This window comes from Carcharhinus amblyrhynchos, chromosome 16 (genome assembly GCF_965287045.1).
Source record: "Carcharhinus amblyrhynchos chromosome 16, sCarAmb.v2.hapA, whole genome shotgun sequence".
NCBI lineage: Eukaryota > Metazoa > Chordata > Chondrichthyes > Carcharhiniformes > Carcharhinidae > Carcharhinus > Carcharhinus amblyrhynchos.
In genome coordinates, this window is record NC_137339.1 from 9,986,911 (window position 1) to 10,006,550 (window position 19,640).

The 19,640-nt window shown below is 44.3% G+C and overlaps 1 protein-coding gene across 1 annotated transcript in view; it reads left to right on the top strand.

Moving 5' to 3' along the window:
- The window catches only part of cyld2 (cylindromatosis (turban tumor syndrome) 2), a 46,719-nt gene that overhangs the window by 4,747 nt on the left and 22,332 nt on the right, over nt 1-19,640 (top strand). The window contains exons 4-7 of the mRNA XM_080204678.1: nt 5,020-5,158; nt 11,593-11,942; nt 16,610-16,775; nt 18,416-18,557. Of these exons, the coding sequence (XP_080060804.1) occupies nt 5,020-5,158; nt 11,593-11,942; nt 16,610-16,775; nt 18,416-18,557 (797 nt within the window). The remainder of the gene's footprint in view (nt 1-5,019; nt 5,159-11,592; nt 11,943-16,609; nt 16,776-18,415; nt 18,558-19,640) is intronic.

The window sequence follows — 19,640 nt, forward strand, 5'->3', positions numbered from 1 at the left end:
AGAGGTATTAGTAGAAGCGGACACAATTTTGTCTTTTAAAAAGCGTTTAGGCTTAGTTATATGGGTAAGATGGGTTTAGAGGGATATGGGCCAAACGTGGGCAATTGGGACTAGCTAAGTGGTTGAAAAAAGGGGTGGCATGGACAAATTGGGCCGAAGGGCCTGTTTCCATGCTGTACTCCTCTACGACTCTATGTCAGCATCTGTGGTGAGAGAATAGAGTCAATGTTTCAAATCTGGATGACCCTATGTTAGAACTGGTCGGACAAAGGGTCATCTAGACCCTTCTCTCACCACAGATGCTGTCAGACCTGCTGAGATTTACCGGCATTTTCTGTTTTTGTTTCAGATTCCAGCATCCACAGCAATTTGCTTTTATCTCAATAATTTGGGTCTTTTCTTACTAGCTGCTTTTATCCATTGGTTAGCACTGCTGCCTCAAAGCACCAAGGACCCGGGTTTGATTCCCAGCTTGGGTCACTGTCTGTGCGGTGTCTGCACGTTCTCCCCATGTCTGCGTGGGTTTCCTCCGGGTGTTCTGGCTTCCTCCCACAGTCTGAAAGACGTGCGGGTTAGGTGCATTGGCCGTGCTAAATTCTCCCACAGTGTACCCAAACAGGTGCCGGAGTGTGGCAACGAGGGGATTTTCACAGTAACTTCATAGCAGTGTTAATGTAAGCCTACTTAAGACAAATAAATCAACTTTAACATTGAACATCAGATCTCGATTTCTGAGAAACTTAATATGAAAATATCAGAATTATACGACAAGCATAATTCTTTTACATCATCTGATGAAGCAGAAATAACTTGGGCATGTAAATTGTTTTCCAAATTTGGAGTGATCCTTTAGTTTTCTTTGCTGTGGAGTTTCCTGGTCATGCTTGTAATGCCTTCCAGTGACACCCCTGTGCCTTTAAGAAATATATTTTCAATCATGTACTCTGCAGTTTGTGATCATTCCTTTTTTTTTGTTATTGGCACCATAAGGTTTGTTGTGGCATCTTTCATTGCTGCTTAAATGGTTTAAATGGGGTTTTGTTTATTTTTTGATCTGGGCCTAATGCATTCTCTAGGAGTTTACAATCTTTTGGATTGTTGTGGGAAGGATGATTGGCTGGATAGGCTTGGGTTGTGTTCTCTGGAGCAGAGAAGACTGAAAGGGTGACCTAATTGAGGTGTTCAAGATTACGGGAGGGGGGGCCTGCACAGGGTGGATAGGGAACAGCTGTTCCCCTTAGTTGAAGGGTCAGTCACGAGGGGACACAAGTGAGGGGTGGGAGGTTTAAAGGGGATTTGAGGAAAATTTTTTTTTTACACAGAAGGTGGTGACAGTCTGAAATGCACTGCTTGGGAGGGTGCTGGAGGCGGGATGCCTTACATCCCTTTAAAATGTACCTGGATGAGTACTTGGCACGCCATAACATTCAAGGCTATGGGCTAAGTGCTGGCAAGTGGAACTAGGTGGGCAGGTCAGGGCCTTTCATGCGTCAGTGTAAACTCAATGGGCTGAAAGGCCTCTTCTGCACTGTAGGATTTTGAGATCAGGTGGAACAGTTTGTTTTCTTTCCCAAGAGTTCTTTCATTTTCACTTTTGGCTGTTGGCTTGTTAGCAGCTGCTGGACTGAAAAGCAGTTTTTCTGTTTCACTCCCTGGTATTGGAAATCTAGCTCTTAGTGGCTAACACAAGGGGACATAGCTTTAAATTAAGGGGTGGTAATTATAGGACGGAGGTCAGAGGTAGGTTCTTTACTCAGAAGGTAGTAAGGACGTGGAATGCCCTGCCTGCAGCAGTTGTGGACTCGCCAACTTTAAGGGCGTTCAAATGGTCAGTGGATAGGCATATGGATAACATTGGAATAGTTTAGGTTAGCGGGTCATTAGATTGGTTCCACTGGTCGGCGCAGCATTGAGGGCCGAAGGGCCTGTACTGCGCTGTAGTGTTCTATGTTCTATGTTGGTGGCTGGATGGCTAATAAATTGAGGCAAGGATTGCCTCTGTCTCTTGAAGTGGTTTGCTGGCTAAAAGCTATAGGCCAGCAGTGGCTCTATCTCTACCTCGAGGTCTGCTGGAAGTTACAGGGCTGGAAAGTCTCAGAGTTTCAATTCTCTATCCAAGGGACTAATTTGCGGCAGGTGTTGCAGAGCTGGAAAAATCCAGCATCACGTGAGCATCCTTGTTTTCTGTGCTAAACCTAGGATGGGTGTACATTTGTAAGGAGGCTTGTTGTGTTGGGCAATGCATTTAGTTGTTAAGGTTTGTACAATATCATGGTTTTCTTTTCTTGTTTGTAATTGGTAAAAGCTATTGCTAATTTTCTTTTTATATGTTAACTGTATTCTTAAATAAACTTTGTTTGATAAAAGCTCCCTAGTGGGTCATTTGAATCATATCTGGAGTGAGAAACCTTATATTTACCCTAGCTAAATTCAAAGTGCAAAACTTATAGTCTAGGTTGACTTCACAAAATACCTTGGAGTTTTTGACTTGGATTATAACACTTCCCCAGACAAATGAATGGGATGGACACGTAATCCTAGGCCTCTGACAACTAAGCTCAATAAAGAAAGCTTTTGCTTCATTTTCTGTATGGTATGTGCTTGCACTTTTATATCCCTCCACAAGTTGAATTCATATAGACCATAGAATCCTTACACTGCAGAAGGAAGCCATTCGGCCCATCGAGTTTGCGCCAACCACAATACCACCAGGCCCTATTCCCGTAACCCCACATATTTCCCCTGCTAATCCCCTGACACTAGAATCATAATAGTATGGCCAATCAACCTAACCCGCACATCTTTGGACTGTGGGATGAAACCGGAGCACCTGGAGGAAACCCACGCAGGCATGGGGAGAACGTGCAGACTCCACACAGACAATGACCAGAGGCTGGAATTGAACCTGGGTCCCTGGCACAGTGAGGCAGCAGTGCTAACCACTGGGCCACCATGCCACCTGGATTATACACTTCCCCAAACAAATGAATTGGATGGATACATAATAAGACCATAAGACATAGGAGCAGAATTAGGCCACGCGGCCTATCGCGTCTGTTCTGCCATTCGATCATGGTTGATATTTTTCTCATCCCCATTCTCCTGCCTTTTCCCCACAACCCCTGATCCCCTTATTAATCGTCTGTCTTAAAGAAACTCAATGACCTGGCCTCCACAGTCTTCTGTGGCAAAGAGTTCCACAGACTCTCCACTCTCTGGCTGAAGACATTCCTCTTCATTTCTATTTTAAAGGATCGTCCCTTTAACCTGAGATTGTGCCCTCTGGTTCTAGTTTTTCCTATGAGTGGAAACATCCCTTCCACGTCCATTTTATCCAGATCTTGCAGTATCCTGTAAGTTTCACTACGGACGCCCCCCCCGCAAACTCCAACAAGTACAGACCCAGAGACCTCAACCATTCCTCATACGACAAGCTCTTCATTTCGGGGATCATTCTTGTGAACTTCCTCTGGATCCTTTCCAAGGCCAGCAGGTTCTTCCTTAGAAATGGGTCCTAAACTGCTCACACTTCTAAACTGCCTCAGGAGTACATCCCTGTTCTTGTATTCTAGCTCTCTCAACATGAGTGCTAACATTGCATTTGCCTTCCTAACTGCTGACTGAACCTGCACGTTAACCTTAAGAGAATCTTGAATAATGACTCCCAAGTCCCTTAGTGTCTGATTTCCAAAGCATTTTCCCATTTAGAAAATAATCTATCCTAAGCCTCTGACAATTAAGTTCAGTAAAGAAAGCTTTTGCTTCATTTTCTGTATGGTGTGTGCCTGCACTTTTATATCCCTTCCCATGTTAAATTGGCTGAGAAAGAATAGGGATTTGTAGGTTCACCAAATTTTAAACTTAAAACTCCACGGACTCTTTTCACTCAGAGCATTTTTCATCGAATCCAACACAACAGAAGGAGGCCATTCAGCCCCATTGAGCCTGCACCTACCACAAATATATTAGAGTACAGTACTGCCAAGTATGTGCGATTTAATTTTCAGTACAAGCATGCTGCAGATATCGGGTGGGATATCCCACACCCCCACAGCCTGCTTCGTGGAGGTGGTCTATTCGCCATTGGCTGGTGACAGGATCTACTGGTCCCACCATTGGCAATGGGGTTTCCCATTGCCTGCCCCGCACCCCCCCACTGGAAACTCGCAGTGGCCATTTGCCATCAGTGGGACTGAAAGATCCTGCTGGTGGAACTGGCCAGAAGGTTGAGACCATTGTAACTCACGTGGAATTGTCCTACAGGCTGTACAGTTTTTTTTTATCTCCGTTCGTGTTCGATAAGTAGACATGTTTCCAGCTATACAGCTCTTAGTTTGATACTTCCTTTCTTAGTTATGTTTTTTATCCGTGTTTGAGATCGGTCTGGGGCTGTGGGTTCAATTGAAGCATTCAAAAGGGAACTAGGTCGTTGTCTAAGAAGGAAGAATGTGCAAGGTAATGGGGAGAAGGCAGGGCAATGGCACGGTAGCACAGTGGTTAGCACTGCTGCTTTACAGCTCCAGGGTCCTGGGTTCGATTCCTGGCTCGGGTCACTGTCTGTGTGGAGTTTGCACATTCTCCTCGTGTCTGTGTGGGTTTCCTCCGGGTGCTGCAGTTTCCTCCCACAGTCCAAAGATGTGCAGGTTAGGTTGATTGGCCATGCTAAGAAATTGCCCCTTAGTGTCCAGGGATGCGTAGGTTAGAGGGATTAGTGGGTGTAATATGTAGGGATATGGGGGTAGGGTCTGGGTGGGATTGTGTTTGGTGCAGACTCAATGGGCTGAAGGGCCTCTTTCTGCACTGTAGGCTTCTATGATTCTAGGTGAGTTGCTCATTCAAAGAGCTAGTACAGATGCGATGGGCCAAATTACCTCCCGTCTGTGTTGTAACAAACCTGTGATTTTTGTGACATGTGGAATTTGTGTTTTCTTTAGAACTTCAGACAACCAGAGGGCAACAGTTTGTAAAATGTTACTGCCTCGTAGCAAATATTTTCCTTTCTCTCCCAACTCAATGCAGGACGGACAAGACCATAAAACCACGGGGAAGAAAAATTCAAAATATATCTCTATTCATGCGGGGGATATCATTTTTGCAAGTAATACTGAAGTGGAACCATCTCGTACAAATGATAAAGAAACTAAATTGTATAATGATGGTAAGTTCAAACATCAAATGACCTTTTTTATTGGTGCTGGCTAGGAGTGTACTTTGTGCATATATTTGCCTATGTGTTTTGTCTGTGGGATTTGATCAGTTTATTTTTCCATACTGTATCTCCATATTCTAGACTCTGATATTTTACATGATCCCACCTATTGATTCAGGGTTGCTTCATCAGGTCTCTGTAATATAGATTCTTCATGAACCATGGAGACGGAGCTCCCTACGTTGACTAAAGATAGGTACTGCAATCCTTTAACTGTTATGATCCCCATGGAGTCTGGTAACTTTAAAAAAGGTTTGAATTCCCAGTGAGTCCACAGAAAGATCAGCCGTGATCTTATTGAATGGCGGAGCAGGCTTGAGGGGCCTGATGGCCCACTCCTGCTCCTAGTCCTTTTGTTCAAACAAAAATCAATGGGAGTGATCTTACCAAAAGAATTTTTAAGTGCTACACGAGCAAGAAAATAGGAGAGTTTCAGACTCAATTTGTCAGCGAGTTGAAAAATGCAATCTTAAGGCACTTAGTCAAGAAAGAGAGCCAGGATGTGATTCCCGCCAGTAGCGGGGGTGGGACAGAGGTTATCCTTGCCAGTGAAGAAAGCTGCTGAGCTCTAGAGGCGCTATTACGCAGTCCCCCCAATCTCCCAGTGTGCTGTGTACTGAGAGATTTCCTATTACTCCCCCCATGGACATTGTGACCCTCTGCCGATCACTCCCTGTGCCGGGCTCTCAGCTTCCTGGACGTTGTCACACTGACCAGCAGGAAGAGCGGGTAAGATCATCCCTAATGTCCTACCGTAACAATAATGCCACCTCGCATATCTACTTTACAGCCCACTTTCCAAAGAACTGTAGTCTTTTCAAGAAACAGTGCAAAGCCATGACCAATTTCCAAATGGTTCATGGTGGCACAGTGGTTAGCACTGCTGCCTCACAGCGCCAGGAACCTGAGTTTGATCCCGGCCTCAGGTCACTGTCTATGCGGAGTTTGCACATTCTCCCCGTATCTGTGTGCGTTTCCTTCGGGTACTCTGGTTTCCTCCCCCAGTCCAGGTTAGGTTGATTGGCTGTGCTAGGTTAACCCTAGTTTCGAGGGGATTAGCAGGGTAAATCCTTGTTTTCGGATCTTTTCAAGACCCCTCCCTGTAACTGCAGTTGCCTCCTACTCTGCACATTCCGAGATGTCTGCGCTCCACCAGTTTTGGACTTGTGGCATTCCTGATTTTAACCAGGAATAGGGATAGGGCCTGGGTGGGATTGTGGTCAGTGCAGACTCGATGGGCTGAATGACCTCCTTCTGCACTGTAGGGATTCTGTGTCTATGTCTCTTTGTTTTGCTGAATCATGATGTCCTGTGACTATCAAAGGTTCTCTTCCTCCATCTCCTGAAACTCCCAAACGGACATTCAGCTGTAAGCACCCACTGATGCTTTTTTTCCCCCCAACTTCACCAGAGAAAATCCAGTGTCCTTAAATCATGGTGGGTTCCTTCTCTTTGACCAACATTTGACCTCTCTTTCCCCAACATTCTGCCTGGTAGCTAACGGGGAAGATAGCCTTATCCCTCTCTAACGGCTGTGCCGTCTTTCGCTATCTTTCCCTGTCTCTATTCAAACATCCTGGGACAAAAAGTTTGTAATAAAAACAAGAACACCTGCTTCTGGCTTTGTTTTCAGGTGTGAAAACCTTGCTCTGAGTATGTCTTAACCTGGGCCTCCTCATACTCAAGGGGGCACACATGGCACAGTGGTTAGCACTGCTGCCTCACGGCGCCAGGGACCCAGGTTCAATTCCCAGCCTTGGGTCACAGTTTGTGCAGAGTTTGCACCTGACAGCGCCAGGGACTGGCTTTGATTCCCAGCTTGGGTCACTGTCTGTGTGGCGTTTGCATATTCTCCCCATGTCTGCGTGGGTTTCCTCTGGTTTCCTCCCACAATCTAAAGACGTGCTGGTTAGCTGCATTAGCCATGCTAAGTTCTGTCTCGGTGAGCCCGAACAGATGCCAGACTGTGGCGACTAGGAGATTTTCACAGTAACTTCATTGCGGTGTGAATGTAAGCCTACTTGTGACTAATAAATTAACCTTAAATTCATGCAGAGCTCCTATCCAGTAGCATGACTTTCTTTATTGCTCCATTTTTCCTTAAATTAGAGAGACAGTCCAATGCATACTTGTCTTCTAAAATGTTGCAATTTGTAACTCACTCCATGAGTGGGGGAGATTCACAATGCTATGTAACAAATGTTGGCCATTCAGTATCCTCAGAAGTGTAACTCCGGCTACATGGCTTGGAGACTGGAAAAGAGGCAGAGTAGAAGTTCATAGAATTGTAGAAACCCTGCAGTGCAGAAAGAGGCCATTGAGCCCATCGAGTCTGCACCGACCGCAATCCCACCCAGGCCCTACCCTGATATCCTTACATATTTACCTGCTAATCCCTCTAACCTGTGCATCTGAGGACACTAAGGGGCAATTTTAGCACGGCCAATCAACCTAACCCGCACTGCGGGAGGAAACCGGAGCACCCGGAGGAAACCCATGCAGACACGGGGAGAACGCGCAGATTCTACACCGACAGTGACCTGAGCTGGGAATCGAACCTGGGTCCCTGGAGCTGTGAAGCAGCAGTGCTAACCACTGTGCCACCGTGCAGCCCAGTTAAAATCCCTTTCATGTTACAGCGGCATTCAATTTTTTTAATGTAGCAGACACTAATAAATGTTTACATGCTGTTTTCCTAATTTTGCAAAGTGCCCAAAGGAAAATAGTACTCTAATTGCAAAAAGGACATTGATAACAGCCATGCGCCTGCCAACCAGTTAACAGTACAAAAATGTCGTAAAACTATCTGAAGAAGTTGACCACTCAGTTCAGATCTTTAATATTTTACAATGTTCTCTAGATCCCTCCAACTATTGAAGTGGAGCTCCCTCGGTTGACAAAAGATGGGTATTGCAGTCTTTTAACGCTCCCTAAGTGAGGCAGTTTCAGAATACTGTTGTATTCCGACAACTGTTGGCACAATGAGGTTGCTTTGCTCCGCACAATACCTGCGGGACAAACACTAACCAAGCAAGGCGAAGTCATTTCAGAAAAGAATTCCAGGAGGAGACACCATGTGGCTGAAAAATCAACTCTTGGACAGTGGAGCATGTAGGTTGGGATTTCTACTTTTGTGAAAATCCAACTTCTGCGAGGGACAAGCAAAATAGAATCATAGAGTCATAGAGGTTTACAGCGTGGAAACAGGCCCTTCGGCCCAACTTGTCCATGCTGCCCCTTTTTTGTTAACCACTAAGCTCGTCCCAATTGCCCACGTTTAGCCCATATCCCTCTACATCCATTTTACCCACGTAATTGTTGAAACACTTTTTAAAAGACAAAATTGCATCTGTCTCCACTACTACCTCTGGCAGCCCGTTCCAGACACACACCACTCTCTGTGCGGAAAACATTGCCCCTCTGGACACTTCTGTATCTCTCCCCCCTCACCGTAAACCTATGCCCTCTAGTGTTAGACTTCCCTACCTTTGGGAAATGATGTTGACTATCTAGTGCCCCTCATTATTTTATAGACCTCTATAAGATCACCCCTAAGCTTCCTACACTCCAGAGAAAGAAGTCCCAGTCTATCCAGCCTCTCCTCATAACTCAAATCATCAAGTCCCAGTAGAACCTTAGTAAGTCTTTACTGCACTCTTTCTAGTTTAATACCTTTTTTATAGTAGGGTAATTTGAATTTGTTGATTGCTTTCTTCCCAGGCCTTCTCTCTTCCCAGTTTACACTTGCTGCTGAGTGCTATAGGTTGACACTTTTTGGAGTGTCAGTCTCAATTAATTGCACAGGTCTCTAGAGTCTAGTTTGATCAGGATGGCACCTGGTGCAAAAATGGAGTTCGTCTTGAACGGGTGGCATGGTTACACAGTGGTTAGCACTGCTGCCTCACAGCGCCAGGGACCTGTGTTCAATTCTGGCCTCAGTCACTGTGTGGAGTTTGCATGTTCTCCCTGTGTCTGCATGGGTTTCCTCTGGGTGCTCCAGTTTCCTCCCACAGACCAAAGAAGTGCGGGTTAGGCTGATAGGCCATGCTAAATTAACCCTAATGTCAAGGGGATTGGCAGGGTAAATGTGAAGGGTTATGAGACTATGGCCTGGGTGGGATTGATGGGCCGAATGGCTCCTTCCGCACTGTAGGGATTCTATGATTCTAAAAAAATACTGAATCCTTACGGAAAATCTCTAGCTTTCTGCATCCTTGTGACAATCCTTAGCTTTTAGTTGTATCTGGGTTTTATGTGGTAAACCCTAAAGCAATATTCAGCCCTGGGTTTCCTGTGATAAACCCCAAACCTTCTTGGCACAACTGCTAGCTTTTAGCTCTTCTGGCAAGAGCTCCCTTTTGGCAAGTTAGCTGAAAGGAATCTACCCTGGCAAATGCAAAGTCCCAATGTTTCTGCTGTATCTCTACACCCTTTCACAGAATCCCAACAGTGCAGAAGGAGACCATATGGCCCATCAGATCTGCACCGATCACAATCCCATCCAGGTTGTATTCCCGTAACCTCACGTATTTACCCTGCTAAGGGGCAATTTAGCATGGCCAATCCACCTAACCCGTGCGTCTTTGGACTGTGGGAGGAAACAGGGGTACCTGGAGAAAACCCACACAGACATGGGGAGAATGTGCAAACTCCACATAGATAGTGACCCAAGGCTGGAATCGTACTTGGGGCCCCGGTGCTGTGAGGCAGCAGTGCTAACCACTGTGCTAACGTGCCCCCCCCCCCCCCCCCCGCCCCCCAGCTAGCTTTCTTCAGGTAGCTTTTGTAACATTCAGCCCAAGTCTGAACACTGGTTATAAATGCAACTAACTTTACAAATATTAGTAACTCCTCACCAATAGGAAGTGAACTCATGGCTTCCCTACAACATCCTAATCTCAACTTGCACCCCATATTTACAATTTTTTACTAATGGGAGAAGTACTTACGGCTTCCCTACATCTTGACCCATCCTCAACTCTTTCTGAATATTAAAAGCTCACAATACACGCTGTTACAGAGTAACTGGAATGATTGTCAGGATAACCAGTTTCCTTCTCTGTTCCAACCCACCCAAAGACTAATATGCTGATGTGAGAGAGCAAAGACCCACAAACTTGTGAATTGCAAAGGATTGCCTCATGGAGACCAGTTTACAAACTTACCTCCTACTGCTTTTGTGTAGAAAGAATATATATGAACCCTATTAGAATTCTAATTGGGTGCCTGGTAATACTTACTGTAATTTGAATTAGGGTGTTATTGTTTGATTGTAGAGTGTTTAAATTTAAAATGTATTTTTTAAACATCAGCAACCAGAGGATTGAAATAATGCAAAGGATTTTGGTGCTGGGGATTAATATACTTTTGGACATAATTTATTATAACATAAGGTCCCTCAAGTCAGATGGAGAATAGAACCATAGAATCCATGCAGAGCAGAAGGAGGCCATTTGGCCCATCAAGTGTGCGCCGGTTCTCCAAAAGAGCAGCCACTCCTCTACCCTATCCCCATGACCCTGCGCACACATTTACCATGACCAGTCCACCTAACCTGGAATGAGCTGCCAGATGAAGTGGTAAATGCGGGCTCACTTTTAACATTTGAGAAAAACTTGGGCAGGTACATGGATGAGAGGGGTGTGGAGGGATATGGTCCAGGTGCAGGTCAGTGGGACTAGGCAGAAAAATGGTTTGGCACTGCTAAGAAGGGCCAAAAGGCCTGTTTCTGTGCTGTAGTGTTCTATGGTTCTATCTGTTGGACTCTGGGGGGCAGTTTATCATGGACAATCCACCTAACCTGCACACCTTTTGGACAGTAGGCAGCAATTTAGCATGGACAGTCCACTGAACCTACACATCTTTGGACACTCAAGGGGCAATTCAACACCTCCACATCAGGGGGATTGGCAGAATAAATGTATGGGATTACGGGAATAGGGCCAGGGTGGGATTGTGGTTGGTACAGACCTGATGGGCCGAATGGCCTCCTTCTGTACTGTAGGGACTCTATGACTCAAGACCAATTGCCCACACTATTGAGTGCTCACATTCTGGATTGTAACTGAAGTGTCTGTGTGTAATTTGTTTTTTAGTTGCTAACACCTGAGTCCAGCCTAAGGAGATTTTCTTTTAATGCCCTTGATGTCTTTGTCAGCATTTAATTGAAGAGTAAGGGTTAATGTGAAAAGAAACTCCTTTTCCTTTACCTATCACTTAATGTGTAAAAACCATGACTAGAAAGACTCACTCTCAGCGCCCAGTGTAGTCAATGTCAAGAGTTAGGGTTGCGTGTGGGGTGTTATTTTTAGTCTGAGTGTTTTTATTCTGTCATAAAAATGAAGTATTTGTGGCTTGACAATTTCCTGTCAATTTCCTGACAGATGCAAAAAACTGGAGCAAGTCGCCAGTTGAAAGTCCATCCCAACAAGTTGGTGTGTTGCCGAGAAAACTGGGAAGAGAAAAATCAAATGAAGTTTCCACCCCATTTCTACCCTCTGTTTCCACGTCAGACCCTTCAAAGAATTCTAAACACTACACTTCTAAAACTCCGAACCCGGCGATGTCTACCCCACCCAGTCCTGGTGCTCAGTTTGCAGAGAGTGAAAATCCTGCTCTAGAGGTTGAGTCAATGGTGGAAGTGAAATTGCACAATAATGCTATAATCTATGGAGTTATTAGATGGATTGGTACACCAGAAGGACACGACAGTCTGTGGGCAGGAATTGAATTAGTGAGTATAAGTGTGTGGACATTTTCTGACCCTTATACAAAGTTTTTTTTTTAAGTTTATTTATTAGTGTCACAAGTAGGGCTTACATTAATACGGCAATGAAGCGACTGTGAAATTCCCCTAGTTGCCACATTCCAGCATTTAGCATGGCCAATGCACCTAACCAGCACATCTTTGGACTGTGGGAGGAAACCGGAGCACCCGGAGGAAACCCACGCAGACATGGGGAGAACCTGCAAACTCGACGCAGACAGTGACCCTAGCTGGGAATCGAGCTTGGGTCCCTGGCGTTATGAGGCAACAGTGCTAATCACTGTGTCACCCCTTTCAGTTTCTAAAAGTTATAGATATTTCTGCAGTAATGAATGGCTTAGTGACTAGTGAGATTAATCAAACTGCTTATTCTGATACCATGGTCATCCACTCATTACCCCAATTGGAAAAAAGCAACTTTTGACCATCAGAATATTTTATTGATCCCGCAGTGCTGGGAGGAGCAACACGATGTATTAACAACTTCGGTTTTGTAGAATCCAGATTGTCCACTCATTTAAATATTGGATGGTGTTTTGCTCAGGATCAACATTGCCCTTGTGCAATGTTCTAAAAAAGAATTAAACTAGTTAGTTTGGGAAAATGCTAGCCACCTTGTTCATTTTTGGTACTTTAGTCAGTGTTTGATCACTAGTCATTGAAACTGAGACTGATGCTTCAGCAGGAGATGAGCAAATGTGTATTAGTTTAGGAACACTGAGGAGTCTCGCAACACCAGGTTAAAGTCCAACGGGTTTATTTGGAATCACGAGCTTTCAGAGCACTGCTTCTTTATCAGGTGAGTGGAATAACTCCTTCATCACTCATCCGGACAATTCACCAGAATACCAAATTGTAAAGGCAACAACAATTTATACTGCATGGGAAGAGAGTGCTGATTAGTTGGTAGGTGGGCTCTGATTGTTGACAGTTAACTGCCAGGCTTTGTTTCAATTTGAACCAAGTGAGCTGTCTCTGATTGCTCAAGGCATTGCCCTGAGAAATGACCCATAGAAGGCACGTTTCTCTTGGAACCCAAAAAGGTGTTTGCGAGAGCTGGGCCTAGAGGGAGTCCCACAGCAATCAGTGGTCGGGGAATCAAGTATCCACCTCACTCTCCTGTGTTATCTACAATTTAAAGCATCTTCCTAAATACTCAATTATTCAGGGCGTTCCACAGATCTCATCCTTTACACAAGAATGTAGGAAGGGGAGGATAATGTAATGCTTAATGCAATTTAACTTAATCATGGAGATTACGTTTTGACCAGAAAGAGAGAGTTCTAATCTGGATTACAATGATAATCTCGATAGCTCTGTATTGTGACTAATTTTTGCATCCGAGAACAATAAAAATCAAATGTAATGCATTATTTTGGAGCTGGAAAGCTTTGTTCCAGATTGAGGTCAGTCACAGGATTATAGAAACTTACAGCAAGGAAGGACACCATTAGGCAAGTAGCCATCCAGTCCAATCCTACTTTCCAGCTCTTGGTTTGTAGCCGTGTAGGTTACAGTCCTTTGCATGCTGATCCAAGCGCTTTTGAAATGTTACGTTTCTGCCGCTATCACATTTTCAGGCAGTGAATTCCAGACCCTGACCAACCTTTCAGTGAAAGGACTTACCTTCAAATCCCGTCTAAACCTTCTACCTCCTTCCCTGAATCTATGCAGCCTGGTTACTGACATCTCAACCAAAGGGAATTAGGCTTTCTTAGACACTCTAACCAGACCAGACATAAATTTTATACGCGTCAAGAAGGTCTACTGTAAGCCTCTGTTTCACAAAGAACGACTGCAGCCTATTCAATCTTTCCTCCTGACTAAAATTCTCCAGCCCAAGCAATATCCTTATAAACCTTCTCTGCACTCTCTCTAGTTAATCACATCCTATAGTGCTGCAGTGGTACTCTGGTTGTGGTCTGACCAGTGTTTTATACAGCTCAAGCACAACACCCCAGCTCATATACTCTACACCTTGGCTAATAATGGCAAGTATTCCATATGTCTTCCTAATCACCTACCTGTCCCTGGACAGCCACCTTGAAGGATCTGTGGAGAACCTGTGGGGAGGTGTTAGCACAGTGGCAATATCACCAGACTAGTGATCTAGAGGGCACACCAATACTTTGGCATAAGGCTCAAATCCCACCATGGCAACTAGCGGAATTTAACTTCAGTAAACAAATTTGAAATTGAAAACTAGGCTCAATCTGTTGTCAATTGTTGCAAAACCCCATATGGTTCACTTATGTCCTTTAGGGAAACAAACCTGTCTACTGGGTCTGGCCTACATGTGACTGCAGCCTCACAGCAGTGTGGTTGATTTTTAACTGCCCTCAGAAATGACCTACCAAACACTCAGTTCAAGGACAATTCACAGTATTGCAGAAGGAGACCATTTAGCCCATTGTGTCTGCACTGGCTCTCCCAACTAGCATCATGACTTAGTGCCATTCTCCCCAAAGCCCTGCAAAGTATTTCTGCTCAAGTAGTCATCTAATGCCCTCTTAAATGCCTTGATTGAACCCACCTCCACCACACTTCCAGACAATGCATCCCAGACCTCACTGTGTGAAGGAAGTTTTCTCTCACATCACAATTGCTTCTTTTGCAAATCACTTTAAATCTGTGCCCTCTCATTCTTGATCCTTTTACGAGGAGATAATGTCTCCCCTTCTCCTCTGTGCAGTTCCCTCATGCCTTTTAACATCTCGATCGAAATTTCTATCATCCTTTATCACGAAGGAGAACATTCACAACCTCTCCAACCTATCCTCATAACACAAGCTTCTCAACTGTAGAACCATTCTTGTGAACCTCTTCTACACTCTCTCCAATGTGTTCACACCCTTCCTATAGTGTGGTGCCCAGAACGGTACACAATATTGCAACGGAGATATAACTAGTGCCTTGTATAAGTTCACCTTGCTTTGTACTCTTTGTTCCTGTTAATAAATCCCAGAACACTATATGTTTTATTAGCTCTGGCGAAGAGTCATCTAGACTCGAAACATTGGCTCTGTTCTTTCCCCATAGATGCTATCAGACCTGCTGAGATTTTCCAGCATTTTCTGTTTTTGCTTTATTAACTGCTCTCTCCACATGTCCTACTTCCTTCAATGATCCATGCACATGTATATCTAGTTCCCTCTACTCCTGCACCCTTTTTATAATTTTACCCCTTATTTAGTATTGTCTATGTCCTTCCTTTCGAAATGCATCACCTCACCCTTCTCTGCATTGAACCTCAATGAACCTGTCTGCCCACTCCACCAGATTGTCAGTGTCCTTTTGAAGTTCTCACTCTCCTCTCACAGTTCACAATGCTTCCACAGTTCAATATACTTCTGAGTTTTGTATCATCTGCAAACTTTGAAACTGTCCTCTCCTCTAGATCATTAATAGATATCAGAAAAGTAAGGGTCTCAATATTGACACCTGGGGAACACCATTACAAACTCTCATCCAGCCTGAAAAATAGCCATTCACCATTATCCTCTGCTTCCCATTATTCAGCTGATTTTTATATCCACCTTGTTACTGGATGGGCAATACATGCTTTTTATTTGCTTTTTGTGTTACAAGTAGGCTTACATTAAGTTGCAATGAAGTTACTGTGAAAATCCCCTAGTCACTGGCCCTGCAGTTAGCTCCTATATCTCATGAGCATATAAAGGAGAAACAACATGCACTCCAAAGTCACTCCAGTCCCCATTAGCTCAAAATCCTAACAATTTTGTGCAGTCCCTTGTTTTGTCAGCCTTCTCCAAACGCACTACCTCGTACACCGACTTTTACAGATGCACCATAAAAAGCATTCTTTCTGGTTATTATCAGAGCTTGGTATGGGCTCCTGCTCTGCCCAAGACTGCAAGGAACTACAAAAGGTTGTGAATGTAGCCCAATCCATCACGCAAACCAGCCTCCCATCCATTGACTCTGCCTACACTTCCCGTTGCCTCGGCAAAGCAGCCAGCTTAATTAAGGACTCCACGCACCCCGGACATTCTCTCTTCCAGCTTCTTCTTTCGGCAAAAAGACACAAAAGTCTGAGGTCACTTACCAACCGATTCAAGAACAGCTTCTTCCCTGCTGCTGTCAGACTTTTGAATGGACTTGCCTCGCATTAAGCTGATCTTTCTCTACACCCTAGCTATGACTGTAACACTACATTCTGCACCCTCTTCTTTCCTTCTCTATGAATGGTATGCTTCGTATAGCGGGCAAGAAAGATTATTTTCCGCTGTATGTCAATACACGTGACAATAAGAAATCAAATCAAGAGTCTGCTTCTGAGATTTGCTCATAAAGCAAGCCACACACTTGTAGAGATAGTAAGAGGTGTCAGAGAATTTGCCTCCCATATCTTCTTAAACTGAGATGTGGAGTTGCCGGTGTTGGGCTGGGGTGGGCACAGTAAGAAATCTTACACCAGGTTAAAAGTGAGCTTCATCAGCATATGTCTTTTTGAGCAATTTTCAGGTTGGATATAATGTTTGCTGACTGGGGGTATAAAGTTAGAATGAATATGGCATTCCTGAGAGGGAAGGTTCAGGAATGGAATTCAAACACAATTTTGCAACCTTGGGAAGTAACACTTTCTCCGTCTTCTTAACATGATTTATTTATAGGATTATGAGCTAAACGATGCTAATGATGGAACTTTTGAGAAAAATCGTTACTTTAATTGTGAACAGAACAAAGCAGTTTTTATACCATTAAGGAACTGTAAACCAGATGCCCGTTTTTGTTCAAACGTTCCAAAGGAGATACCTAACAGTCCAATTCAGGCACCAGGTAACGTTACCCTTTGCTTTCTACATTATCAATTTTGGCATTCAGATGGAGAATGATGACCTAGGGAAGACATGTTGGTGTGCAGGGCCTGTGGAGTAAATTGGAATGCTACAGTATCTTATTGGGATGAGTGGGATGTGCTTCACAGGCAGCACAGTGGTTAGCACTGCTGCCCCACAGTGCCAGGGACCCGGGTTCAATTCCTGGCTTGGGTCGTTGTCTGCGTGGGGTTTCCTCCGGGTGCTCCAGTTTCCTCCCACAGTCCAAAGATGTGCAGGTTAGGTGCATTGACTATGCTAAATTAGACCTAGTGTCAGGGAGACTAGCTAAGGTAAATGCATGGGGTTATGGGGATAGGGCCTGGGTGGGATTGTGGTCGGTGCAGGCTCCTTCTGCACTGTAGGGATCCCATGATTCACTCAGAAGGGATGGAATTATGAACTAGTTAAAGTAGGAGAAAATACCTTGTGCAGGCTGAGCTAGTTAACTGCTAAAAACAAGAGTTGAGGATGTGATGCTAATGAACAATATGGCTTGATCTGTTTTTTTACATCTGAGTTTAAAGTTTATTTTTAAAGTTTATTTAGTGTCACAAGTAGGTTTACATTAGAGTGGCACAATGATTAGCACTGTTGCCTCACAGCTCCAGGGACCTGGGTTTGATTCCCGGCGTGGGTCACTGTCTGTGTGGAGCCTGCATGTTCTCCCCGTGTCTGCGTGGGTTTCCTCTGGGTACTCCGCTTCCCCCCCACAGTCCAAAGATGTGCGGGTTAGGTGCATTGGCTATGCTAAATTGCCCCATAGTGTCTCAGGATGCATAGATGAGACAAATTAATGGGGTAAATATGTGGTGCTGTGAGGCAGCAGTGCTAACCACTGTGCCACCTTGGGAGCAAAGTCTGAGCCATGTTCCTATTAAATTATAGCCAAGTAAATCACTCTGGTCATTGGGACTTCAGGATTAGATTTTGTATGTTTTATTTGCATGTTTTATATTGTAGCCCAATTAAATTAGGGACCACAATTTTTCTTTACTTACTGCTGATTTTTCTCTTTACCCTAGCTATGACTGTAACACTACATTCTGCATTCTCTCCTTCCCTTCTCTATGAACGGTATGTTTTGTATAGCACGCAAGAAACAATACTTTTCACTGAATACTAATACATGTGACAATAATGATTTGATGTATTGTCACATCTATTAACAAACAGTAAAAGTGTTGTTTCTGGCGTGCCATATAGACAAAACATACTGTTCATAGAGAAGGAAAGGAGAGAGTGCAAAATGTAGTGTTACATCATAACTAGGGTGTAGAGAAAGATCAACTTAATACAAGATAGTTCCATTCAAAAGTCTGACAGCAGCAGGGAAGACGCTGTTCTTGAGCCGGTTGGTACGTGACCTCAGACTTTTGTATCTTTTTCTTGATGGAAGAAGATGGAAGAGAGAGTGTCCAGGGTGCGTGGGGTCCTTAATTATGCTGGCTGCTTTGCCGAGGCATTAGGAAGTGTAGACAGAATCAGTGGTTGGAAGGCTGGTTTCTAACGATGGGGGTGCTGGATTTTTGAGATCATTACGATGTATTGCAGGTCTGTGTCAATATTGAATATATGAATTCGGTCTGTTTCAATTACAAGTGAAGACAGCTCAAGATTATCTGACCATAAAAGAGGATGTCCCACCAGTGCGAGAAGATGAAGCTCTACAGCTGATGAAGGGAAGAATGAAAGGAATTCAAGGACATTACAATTCCTGTTATCTGGACTCCACAATTTTCAGGTTTGACTGATGTTTCTAGTTTTAAATCAATTGTTGTCAGATTATGCTGCCCTTGTGACGAGACTGAGTGCTGAAAGCACCCAGCAGATGCTGGTGAGGAATGTAAAGTCTAGGTTGCTGCATAAGGTTAAATCTCACGGGATCCAGGGTGAGGTAGCCAAATGGATACAAAATTGGCTGGAGCCAGAGGGTGATTGTAGAGGGTTGTTTTTTCAAACTGGAGGCCTGTGACCAGCAATGTGCCGCAGGCATCGGTGCTAGGTCCACTGTTATTTGTCATTTATATTAACGATTTGGATGAGAATTTAGGAGGCATGATTAGTAAATTTGCAGATGACACCAAGATTGGTTGGCATAGTGGGCAGTGAAGAAGGTTACCGAAGATTGCAGTGGGATCTTGACCAATTGGGCCAATGGGCTGACGAATGACAGATGGAGTTTAATTTAGATAAATGCATTTTGGTCGATCAAACCAGGACACGACTTACTCAGTTAATGGTAGGGCATTGGGGAGAGTTATAGAACAAAGACATCTAGGGATACATGTTCATAGTTCCTTGAAAGTGGAGTCACAGGTGGACAGAATGTTGAAGAAGGCATTCGGCATGCTTGGTTTCATTGGTCAGAACATTGAATACAGGAGTTGGGACATCTTGTTAAAGTTATACAAGACATTGGTGAGGCCACACTTGGAATACTGTGCACAATTCTGGTCATCCTATTATAGAAAGGATATTATTAAACTAGAGAGAGTGCAGAAAAGATTTACTAGGATGCTACCGGGACTTGATGGATTGAGTTATAAGGAGAGGCTGGACACACTGGGACTGTTTTCCCTGGAGCATGATTAAAATTGATTAAATCTCAGTCAAGAAAATGTAGATGGAGCTCTCTCCTTTCAGTTTGGCTGATACTATAGGGGGCGGCACGGTAGCACAGTGGTTAGCACTGCTGCCTCACAGCGCCAGGGACCTGGGTTCGATTCCCGGCTTGGGTCACTGTCTGTGTGGAGTCTGCACATTCTCCCCGTGTCTGTGTGGGTTTCCTCCGGGTGCTCCGGTTTCCTTCCACATTCTGAAAGAC